Source organism: Castor canadensis, chromosome 6 (genome assembly GCF_047511655.1).
Source record: "Castor canadensis chromosome 6, mCasCan1.hap1v2, whole genome shotgun sequence".
Taxonomy (NCBI): domain Eukaryota; kingdom Metazoa; phylum Chordata; class Mammalia; order Rodentia; family Castoridae; genus Castor; species Castor canadensis.
In genome coordinates this window covers 80149308-80161165 of record NC_133391.1, presented here as the reverse complement: position 1 = coordinate 80161165, position 11858 = coordinate 80149308, and the positions used below count along the sequence as shown (strand labels likewise).

The window sequence follows — 11858 nt, the reverse complement described above, 5'->3', positions numbered from 1 at the left end:
GTGGACCATTTCCCCAATACCTGGCTCAGCACTAGGTGAAAATACCTAGCAAACATTTGTGGGAGAAGCCACAGGCAGGGTCAGCTCCATGCATGTACCACCCAGGGAGGCACCCACCTCTGTAGGAGCCCTGATGCCAGGGCTCTATTCCTTGATAGAGGTCTGCAATGACCAATGAAGAGAGGAGAAGCCTTGGGCGTGGCCGACCTCAGAATGGGTGGTCCATACTTCCCAAAGGAATTCCTTCACTCAGCTGCTATCTGACTACCTGAATGCCTTGAGGTGTGTGGTACCCCTATAGGCAAGCTGATACTGTCACCTTCATGCAGCTATGGACCCACCCCCAGTTTGGCTAGTTTGTTCTTTCTTAGAAGCCAAAAGAACAGAGGCCTGGATTGCTTTGAGCTTTGACAGCTAAAGTCCTCTGCCCAGAATTCTCCTCTGACCTCCTCCCTGGAGAATGGCTGTGTCCATACTCTTTGCAGAGAGACACCAGGCCCTCCCTCCCCGACCACAGCACTACCCCAAAACCCCTACAGGCTTCTGGGACCAGAAGGCTCAGGAAAGCTTTGCTGAGGCTGCCCAGGGCCATTCTGGGGCAGCAAAGACAGACACCAGAGGAAAGACATCAGTTTCTCCCAAGAAATGCCAATGTACATGTTCTTTTCTGGGCCTGCTGGACTCTCACCATGTCAACTGTGCTCAGGACTTAGTAACTGGCTCTGAGCACCACATGGCTGCCTGCTGTTCTGAGAATCTGGATTTCTGCAGCTTGAGCTGAGAGAGACAGAAGCAGACTGGGAGAGAAGACAGGCAAAGAGAGATGAGAAAGGGGAGAGACAGTGCCTGACAGAGAGAATGATACACAGTCCAACCCTCTGCCTGGAGAGAAGATGGAGTCAGGGGAGCAGAGCAGAATGCAGGCCAGGGAGGAGGTGGGGGTCACAGTCTCCAAAGGTCAGCAGCAAGTCCAGTGCTGCTGGCCCTGGTTCACCAATCAGCAGTCGGCTATTCTCCAGAACATGCAGCAACAGACAGGCAACTGAGAGAACCCTGCCAAGGCTCTGCAGCAGCTGAATTAAGAATCCAGACCTGTCTCCTCTCTCCACCTTAATTAAGATTCTTCTCAGGCTTTCAAAGACCCAAGTGGGTTGGGCACCAAGGCTCCTCCCATGTAGCAAGCCTGGGATTTCTTGGGCTCTCAAGTGCAACCATTTTGAACCCTTGACCAGAGCCAAAGCTCCCAGAGGAAGCATCTCCAGGTCACTAGAATCCTAAGAGTCCGCACCCTCCCAGAAAAGCTTCTTGGTCTCTGGCTGCTACGATGACTCCCAGGCTCAGCAGCAAAATTCCACTGGTTCCTTACCACTCCCCTTCCCTGTGCCTTCAGTCATGCTGACCCCTGCTTCTGCACTTGGTCCTGTCCGTAGTCAGCACCTCCCCCCATTCCTCACCAGCCCTCAGTTTCAGCTGAGGTGTCATGTCTCATAGGAATCCTTCCTGATGTGCAAGTCTCCTCTGTCCATCCGTCCGTCCATCCATCCATCCATCCATTCATCCAGATGAAAAGAAGAGATATGGGTGGGGGCCTGCGTCAAATGGCCAGTGGCAAATACAAAGTGAGAGGAAGGCAGGGCAGGCCCAGGCACTTACCTTCTCAGTTATCAGGTCATAGAGCAGGGTGATTACACGCACAGCCAGCACCTCTGTGCTCTTCTCTTGCACCAGGCTTCTGAGGACCTGCAGCCCTCCCAGCTTCAGAAACTGCTGTTGGGCATAGGGGAAGTGGCGCAGCAGGGAGCACAGTGCAAACAGAACCTGGGAGGCACAGATTAGGCACATATAAACAGCCACACAGAGATGGACCTGCCCTAAGGCCCAGAAAAGGCAGCTGGGGTTGTACCACTAACCCAGCTCAGACCCTATTCTTCTTGGCCTCCTAGGACCCTTGGGTCCATATATAAACCCCAGAACCTAGGATAGTACCTTCAACATCATCAAGCAACAAATGGTGGGCAAAGGGAAGCTCAACGCTAAAAGTCACCCATTGCAGCTGCACCTAGGCCTCCAGGCACCTCAACACACTGCCATCTGCTTTAGTTGAGCATGACCTGTTCCCCATGCCACCAAGCAATGACAATCAGGACCCCAAGGATAGCATGTGTGGAAAGGGAACTTTTCCCTTTAGGCCCCATAAGGTGTGTTGGGTGTTGGGCAATAAGAAGGGGCAGAAACTTACCTTCTTCTTGACAGTGAGAGGCTGCTCTGTGGCCAAAATGACCAATAGTTTCTGCAGGGCTCCCCCTTCAATAGCCTCCACCTGGACCTTTGGGTTGCTAGCAGAAGAAGCACAAGAAAGCATGACCACTCTGCCTGGCCCAGATATCCACTGGCATCACACTAGCCATCCACAGGGAGAAGCAAGAGCATGAAGGGTGGTTCCCGCCCTGGACAAACAAGAACTCAGGTGGCAAAACAGAGATGAATAGGTGTGGGCTGACCTAGGTACAGGCCTACAGTACAGAAGACAGGGCCAAAGGTCCCATGCTAGCATGCTGCTCCCCAGCAGCCAGTAGGCTGAATGAGCTGGAAGGTAAATCACTTCTACCACCTTAAGGTCATTCTGACAAAGATGTAGCATTCAGAGGTGCTACTACGGTGTTCCTTCCTCCATGCTGCTATGCCAGTATTGGGTACTTCTCCCAGGATCCCAGGCATACCACCCACTGGGGAACAGTAACTAATAGCTCTATCCCCTCTAGGTGTGCAGTTCCTAGAGGAAGGCCTGGGGCCCCTTCCTCTTCTTCGTCAGCACAGACAACAGGTGAAACACCTGTGTAGGAGTAATATGGTGTGAAACACCAGATCCAGGGAGCATGAGTGCCAAAGCAGATCCTCCCATAGGACCATCCAGCACCTCCATTCTAGGCTCTATGAAAGCAGCTTCTGACCTGCTCTTCTCCAGGTTCTCTATGCTCAGTACATAGAGCCTGCCCAATAGGGACTGAATGGATAAACACATGTACACAACCATGAATATGCCAATACCACATGAAACACTCAAAACCTAGCATCACCTCTGGGGCTCCTTCACCCATTCCAGATGGAGAAACAGTGATGCCAGGGAAACAAATTTCTGACCCAGTTCCCCTCCCCAGGATGAAAGGAGGGAGCTTGCTGTTAGGCAAGAAGACACAGCTGGGAATCCCAGAAAGACACCCTTTTGCTGACTCCTTGCTTTCTAAGATCTCATTAAAGATTAGGGAGCATATGCCAGGCACAAATACCTGTATGGTCAGGTTCTCAAGCAAGATCAAGGCTTCCCATCCCACCACCACCACAGCAGCTCACTGGTAAGGCCCCAGAGAATAGAAAGGGCAGGCCTATCTTACCTTCACAGTACCACAAGACCGCCAAATACCTGTTCCTTGAAACCCCCAATCTTCCTAACGAGGTAGCCTCCCAACATCCTGGACAAGGGCAGCAGGGCATAAGGGAACAAAGAAAAAATGGAAGGGAGTAGGACCCTGGTTCAAAGCTCAGAAAAAGTGGGGAGGAAGATAACAAGAGAGATGGTGCAGCACACCTGCCCTCAGGAAAGGCCCAGCATGCAGCAGGGGTTCCCCAAAGCTGGCTGACTGGAGTGATAAGGGGCTGAGTATTTTCCAAAGATGACCTCTTCCTTCTGTTCCTACCAGGAACCAGATTCAAGGCTGAAAGCAGACCTAGCATGTGGGACCCAAGTTTTCCTGCTGTAAAACCGAGGTTCCTTCATCCTTCTGAGACCTCGGCATCCTCTTACCAGAAAGGATGCATAGTGAGCACTGACCCATCCCACAACAATTCCACCTGTGTGCCTGAAAAGCAGCCTGCAAAAGGGGGTAGAGGGCTAGAGTCCCAGGGGATGGGAAGCTGACAGCTCCTCTTCAGACAGGCAGACAGCATTGGAGTAGAGCCTCTCCACTGCCCCTGCTCCCCACAACCTGAGAAAGGCAGCTGCTTCATCCATGTGTGAGCTAATTAGGGCTGTCTCTGCCATCATATGCCTGAGGAACACTCACCCATGACAGGCAGGGTCTAAGGAGTGAAGACAACCATGCTAAGAAATTCACACAAATGTCAAATGCTGCCTCCCAAAGAAGGGGGCTGTGAGGTCTGACAACACATCAGCCTCAGAGAGCACCTCCGAGGGATCCCATCCCCACAAACCCTTGGAGCAGTGAAGCCAAGGCCCTCCCAAGACAGCAAGCAGGCTGGGTGCAGTGGCTCACACCTACAATCTTAGCTACTTAGGAGGCAGAGACTGGGAGAATTGCTATTCGAGGCCAGCTCAGGCAAACAGTTAGCAAGATCCCATCTCAACCAATAAAAGACTGGGTGTGGTGGTGCACATCAGTCATTACAAGGAAGAGTCTAGGCCAGCTGAGGCAGGTATAAAAGCAAGACCCTATTCAAAAATAACTAAAAGCAGCCAGGTGCTGATGGTTCATGCCTATAACCCTAGCCACTCAGGAAGTTGGAAGCCAGCCTGGTAAAATAGTTCGAGAGACCTTATCTCTTAAATATTCTACACAAAAAAGGGCTGGTAGAGTGGCAGAGCACCTCCTTAGCAAACATGAAGCCCTGAGTTCAAACCCCAGTACCACCAAATAAATGAATGAATAAATAAATAAATGCAAAACAAAAGGATTGGCAGCATTGCTCAAGAGGTAGCATCTCCACCTAGCAAGCACAAGGTCTTGAGTTCGAACCCCAGTACTGTCAAGGAAAATCAAAATCCATCATGGCAGGGCAACCAGAGCTCAGAACCAGAACAAAGAGAAGTGCTCTTCTTGTAAAGGTAGGCCAGCATGAGCCAGGAGCTACCCGCAGCCATGCCAACTTCAGGCTGCCCTCTCTCACACAGACTCCCTGCCTTCCCAAGAAGGGAAGCCCATTTAGAGTAGAAGATAATGGATTTCAAAGATAGGGAATGAAAACCAAAGAGAAAAAGACAGAGCCTGAGGACTTCTCATAAATTGCTAAAACCACCCACATAGAAATAAATCCACTTCTCACCTGCTGCAGAGTGCTAAAGGGACCGAGTGGGTACAACCAGACGTAGGCTAAAACTGGGCCTGTGGCGGAACACAGCACTGGCAGCCTGGGCCTGCACCAGCCTGACCTTTTCACTTACTCAGCTTAAATACGGTGCCCACATTAACTCTGGGCCCTATCCCAGGACTCTCATGACCTCAGGGGTTCCATAAAACATCTAAAATAGGCTTTTAGTGCTACACAGTACAGCAGTTGAGGAAAGAGCAGAGGGAGGGTGGAAAACACAGGCCTGAGTTTCCAGATAGCCCTCAGTCCATCCAGGCAAGGACAGCAGAGTTGGGGGCTTTTGGCACAGTCTCCCCTAGGCAGACACCACACTGCTCCCAGAAATAGGCCCTCTCTACCAGGCAGCTCATAACCCTTGGGCCCTTGATGCTTACATCTGTGTGCTTTAGAGATGTCTAAAACTGCTCAGAGTGAGGTCTAAGGATATACAAAGTCCAGGACCTGGAGAACCCTCAGAGGGAATCCTATGAACAATGGCTAATGACCCTGGGCAAGTCCCTTGAGTATTTCCTCACCAGTGAGGCAGAGTACAGACAAGCTTGTGCTAAAGAATGGTTTAATGAATACCAAAAAAGCTAGCCAATATGTTATGGCCAAAAGACTACTTATAGGGGATTTAGTACACAAAGAGGCCTGACCATATCCTTGAGAACACAGAGGCCTCGAGCACATATATGCCAGCCCCATTCCTCTCCAGCCATGGGCCTTGGATCAGAGCTTTAGGCCATGCCTGGAGAAGGCCAGTCCTGGTGGCCAGAAGGCGGGTGTTGGAGATTTGAATGAGTTAAAAAGAAAGAAGCCTGACCTGCTTCTCAGTGACATCAGTGGTGCTGGTGTACTCCAAGTTAACAGAAGGATATTGAGGATGAAGCTCATCTCCGATGGGATAAATGAGAATAAACCTTGTTCAGGGCTAAGCCGGCTGGACTGAATAAATACCATTAGCACTCGGATTACTGGGACATTCACAATCAGCAGGCGAGTCAGCTGTCTGAGTGCAGAGGGAGGCAACAGCTGCTACTCTGTAAATCTTGAGGGGGATGGGTGGGGGCGTGGATCACAGAAATGGAAGTGATTGCATTTTCAAGAAACCAAACAGATTAGGTCAGGGTGACAGCAATATGGGCAATCTTCCAAGGGTCAGAGGCCATATTTTAGCACACTAAGCTAAGCAGTTAGCTAACTAACTCTGGGTAGCAGAGGAGAGGGAACTGACCTAAAGAGAGTAGCCACGCTGGGCCAGAGGCACATGAGAATATTGCCTGACACAGGGCCAGGATCTGTCTTTCTCCATCTTGGTCACTCAGGACTAGTTGCATAATTTTCAGGTTCAAGAACACTATGAAAATGTGGGGCTCCTTGTTCAAAGATTACTAGGCATTTCAAGACAGCAAGACTAAAATGTAGGTCTTTTTGACTATGGGATTCTGTGCCACTGCACAGGACACAGGGCTAGTGCAGCATGTGCACAGTGTGCATAGAAACTCTGCTCAGGGATAAGTCAGAATAAGGACTGAAAAGGGAGTGTGAATCAGTGGAAAAGGAGAAAAGCTGCTTTTGCAGAGATTTGGGATGGGAAATAAGGCAGGCATTGACAAGTTATGACATGCACTAGGGAAATGCTTGGGTGAAACCCTACTGCAAGCTAAGCTCACACCTGCCAGATTCCCAGACTGAGCCTGGACTTCACACATGTCCATGGGCCACTGGACACACACCAGGGGGATGTGCTCTCTCATGAAGCTTCACAGTATTTCTAAGTGGGGCAAACATTCCTTCTCTTCAATTTCTCCTTCCTTCTCCTCTCCCTCTCTCAGTGCTGGGGATCAAACCAAGGGCCTCAAACATGCTAGGCAAATTCTCTACCACTGACCTACACCCCCAACTCTTCTTTCTGTAAATATTTACACAGAACTTGTCTAAAACATTTGAGAGTAGGCTGCAGGTATGATCCCCTTTTACCCCTAAACAGATCACTTTGTAATTCCTAAGAACATAAGCATAGTACAATCACCAGATCAGGAAAGTAACATTAACAAAGTAAGTTATATGACGAATGGATTAAGAAAATGTGGTATCTATACACAATGGAATTTTATGCAGCCATGAAGAAGAACGAAATGTTATCATTTGCTGGTAAATGGATAGAATTGGAGAACATCATTCTGAGTGAGGTTAGCCTGGCCCAAAAGACCAAAAATCGTATGTTCTCCCTCATATGTGGACATTAGATCAAGGGCAAACACAACAAGGGGATTGGACTATGAGCACATGATAAAAGTGAGAGCACACAAGGAAGGGGTGAGGATAGGTAAGACACCTAAAAAACTAGCTAGCATTTGTTGCCCTTAACGCAGAGAAACAAAAGCAGATACCTTAAAGCAACTGAGGCCAATAGGAAAAGGGGAACAGGTACTAGAGAAAAGGTTAGATCAAAAAGAATTAACCTAGAAGGTAACACCCACGCACAGGAAATCAATGTGAGTCAATGCCCTGTATAGCTATCCTTATCTCAACCAGCAAAAACCCTTGTTCCTTCCTATTATTGCTTATACTCTCTCTACAACAAAATTAGAAATAAGGGCAAAATAGTTTCTGCTGGGTATTGGGGTGGGGAGAGGGAGGGGACGGAGTGGGTGGTAAGGGAGGGGGGTGGGGGCAGGGGGGAGAAATGAACCAAGCCTTGTATGCACATATGAAAAATAAAAGAAAAATGAAAGAAAAAAAAAACAAAGTAAGTTATAGATATTCAGATTTTGCCAATAGTCCCAATAATATCTTTTTCAAAAAAATAATTTTACAATGCAAGTAGTACATGCCTATTTAATTTCCTTTCATCTGAAACTCTTCCTTCCTGATCCTGTCTTGTCTTGCATGACATTGGCATTTAACAATGTAAGCCACTTGCACAATGTCCCTCAGTTTGATTTGTCTGATGTGTTCTCATGACTACATTCAGGTTATGTGTTTTGACAGGAATACCAAAAAAAACAATGTTGTTCCTTTCTCAGTACATCATATCAAGGGACATATGATGTCAATCAGCCCCATAAGTAGTCATGTTCACTTCGAATACATGGTTATAGGGGTAACTGCAAGATTTCTTCACTATAATGAAACTATCCCTTTGAAATGAATAAATATTTTGCATGGAGATGCTGTTCCTCATCAAACTTTCATCCACTAGTTTTGGCATTCACTGATAATTCTTGCCTAATTACTACTAAGTTATTTATCAAATGATGACATCCAAACTCTACCAATGCCTCTATATCTTTATTTTTTGGCACTGTACTTGAAATAACAGATCTTCCTTCTGCATTCATTCATATCAGTATGGATTCATGGATTCTTATTTAATCTATGGAATATAATCCATGTTTATGATTGTTGCAATGTTCAAATTATCCTTGAATTAATCACCAGTGCCTTTTCATACTGGCTGTGTCTTTCTCATGTTTTCCTCATTTTCTGCGAGCATTTCCTCACTTTCTGCCACAAGATTTTCTTATTAGAGATACTGCACTTTTTGTGCACCAGACAAGGAAATCAATGATTACTCTAATAATAATTTCTATTGGGGCACTTTCTGAAAATACAGATTCTAAACCCTACCCTGTGTATACTTAATCACAATCTCAGAAGAATGTGGCTCCAATAGCCTGCTGTTTGAAATAAGCGCTCCACATGATGATGTTCTGAGAAGCAGAATTTGGAATAGCTAGACCCAATGTCTAATCTTTGATTTGGTACAGTGGACTGACACTGGCTGCTCAGTACTTGAAGACTAGAGCAATAGAGATCATCATCAAACAAGAGAGACTTATGCTAATTTTACCCACTTCCAATTGCTAGAAAATACTCTGATACCAACATGAAATCTGCTTTCGTGACACTTATACACACTGGTTCCAAGTCTGCCCTTTCAAAGTGGAGAGTGCCTAACTCTGACACAACAGGTCAGCCCTTCTCAAGTTCAAGAATACCATATGCCCAGAGAAAGCTCCTTTCTTATCTGGAATCACAAGATCTTGGACTCATTCTTAGAGTATTACAACCCTGACTTTCCAGACAATGTATTGGGATACTGCTCCATGTACTGTCAAATCCCTGCAGGCATGGTACCCAAACCTACCTGCAAGGCTTTGGACTATCCAACTCCTCCAGAGTCCAGTGGACCCAGTCACCTCTATTCCAGGGCCACCTGCCTCTCATGTGAGGCCATCTGTAGGTTTTTGGCAGTAGTATCACAAAACTGACTTTGGACTGGCTAGGTCAAATCCCTAGAAGCTGTTCACACAACCTCTGATGGACCTGGGGCTCCCCAATATGGTCCCGAACTTAAATTCAGGGTTTCATATATATTCTTACTATTAAGTATTAGTAAGCAAAAATCAAGCTACAAATGGTGTAAGTAGTATGATACCACATGTTTATTTCTGGATGGTGAGAATTTTTTAAAAAATGAATATATATTATAATTGTTAAATAAGTTAATTTTTATAATTTTAAGGAAGAAAAAGGTTGCATGTTTCTCTTATATGTGAAAGATAGATTCAAATACAAAAGCAGAATTATGTTTCCAAAAGTGGGACTGCTACTAGAGATTAACAGAGGAGGAATGGTAGAAAAGAGAATGATAGAATGAGTAAAATTGAAACAGATCACATCTATGTGGGAATAAGATACAATGAAATGCACTGAAAACTGATGAACAATACTGGGCAGGGGCAAAAGGGTAGGTAAGGAAGAATAATAGAGGGGGGTTGACTGATTAAAGTACAATATTGTTACAGGCAAAATGACAAGGCAAATCCCCACTGAGCAATGAACAGACACTGAAACAATGAAGGACAGGAATGCAAAACAGTCGTGTTAAAGGGAGGGCATTACTGGGAGGCAGAGGGTAAATGAAAAGGGTAAAGGAGAGTGAATATGGTTGAGGTACTTTCTATGAATGATGTATAAATATGGAACATTGAAATCTGTTGAGGTCATTTTAAGGATAGGAGTGGGGGAAGAAGGAGAATGATGGAGGGGATGACCAAAGTGGGGTACAATATATGTAATGTGGAAATGTCACAACAAAGCTCCCTGTATAACTATAATATACTAATAAAACATTTAAAAAATAAAATAAAATGAGGACATTAAACTTTGATCAAGAACCTGCATTAATTAGAGACAAAGAACTACGATATGAAGTCAGTTCTATCTGATTTGACACTGGTTCTTGATCATTAAATTTCTTTATACAAGTTATATAGATGTGCCCTTATTTTAATTTAGCACTTTCAAACAAAAATGTTGAAATGATATGAAATGGGGATGTTCAATGGTGACACAGAAAAACAATGAATATATATTATTAAATAAGTTATTTTTATAATCTTACTTACAAAATTAAAATTTTAATAACAAAATTTAAAACATCATTTTGCTATGTGGTTCCTTCACTATAGCCTGTAATATTCTTTTTAGATTCTCATTATGTCATGTATCTAACATGTGGGTTACCCATCTTGTCTGTGTCATCTGTTGCTATATATTTAAGTAAGAACCAAAATGCAAGCTGGACAGGACAGGGTCTGACATGAGTTCTTTGGCACATCAATACAGTGATGTTCCTGTTGACGTTTAACTATTTACAAATGAACATTCATTAGGTCTGATTGTTCAAGTTGCCTAATGCTGCATCTCTACCATCCTTTCTCTAACTGCTATTAGATCATCATGAGATTCTGTCAAATGTTTTCCTGAAATGCAGACTTCCTCTGTGGCTCTACCATTGGCCTAATCTCCCAGTCTGGCAAATCTCTCTGAAAAAGGAAATAGCAAGTGTCAAGGAGCATGAGGAAGTCTCCTGGGATACTGATAATGCTGTTTCTGGACCTGGGTGGTAGTTACATGGGTGTTTTCATTTTTAGTAATTTATCAAGTAGTTTTTTATGAATACTGATCTGCTTTTCAATCAAGGAAGGAAGGAAGAAAGGAAGGAAGAAAGGGAGGGAGGAAGGAAGGAAGGGAGGAAGAAAGGGACTCAAGCATTAAACTAGTCTACGATTTTTTTTTTACAGTGTCTGTGCCAGCTCCAAGTGATCAGATCTTCTATTTAGAAACACTCATAAAGCATATCTTTAAAAACGTGCTATTATTTAAAAAGTCAAAACAGTTGCCCATCTTGACTCCTTGCACCCCTCTTAATTCCCATAATACTATAAAGAGTCACATGTGCACACACACATACACACACAGAGGTCTTATGATAATGTTCTTACATATTCATTTGGCATTTGACTTTTCAGACCCTAATTTGGAGAAGTCAGTGGCTCATCACACCTTTCCCTCCCTCTTGGTCTCAAGTTCCTCTTAACCACATTTCTTTTATTCTTTCCAGCAGAAATACATTCTCCTTGAAAGAAAAGGCAGAGGCAAGAAGTGAGGTTACCAGCTACATGACATCATCCGACTGAATCAGGTAGCCTAAAGCCTTCCATGTCATTCCTCTTGTTCTGAACATCAGCTGCCCAGCCCCTTTTGCTGTTCTGGTGCCTCCCAGGTCTCACCCATCTGGTATTCCCAACAGTATTTTCAGAAGTTTTTTTTTTTCCTTTCCTTTCTATTTGTTCTTGAGTCCAGGACCCTTTTTTCTCTTAAATAAAATCTATAACTGGTCCCTATGTAGCCTGTGGGTCTTTTTTAGGTGATTCCTTTCTTGTTCCTGCAGTAATCACTCGTGACTATTAAGGACATTT

General features: G+C 45.1%; 1 protein-coding gene across 4 annotated transcripts in view; it reads right to left on the bottom strand.

Annotated features, from left to right (window-relative positions):
• The window catches only part of Sil1 (SIL1 nucleotide exchange factor), a 269870-nt gene that overhangs the window by 16217 nt on the left and 241795 nt on the right, over positions 1-11858 (bottom strand). For all 4 annotated transcript variants that reach the window (XR_012449050.1, XR_012449049.1, XR_012449048.1 and 1 more), the window contains 2 exons: positions 2240-2336; positions 1654-1818 (listed from right to left, as the gene is read on the bottom strand). Coding sequence is in view for 1 of the 4 variants with exons in the window: in XM_074076917.1 (XP_073933018.1) it covers positions 1654-1818; positions 2240-2336 (262 nt within the window). In the remaining 3 variants the exon portion in view is untranslated. The remainder of the gene's footprint in view (positions 1-1653; positions 1819-2239; positions 2337-11858) is intronic.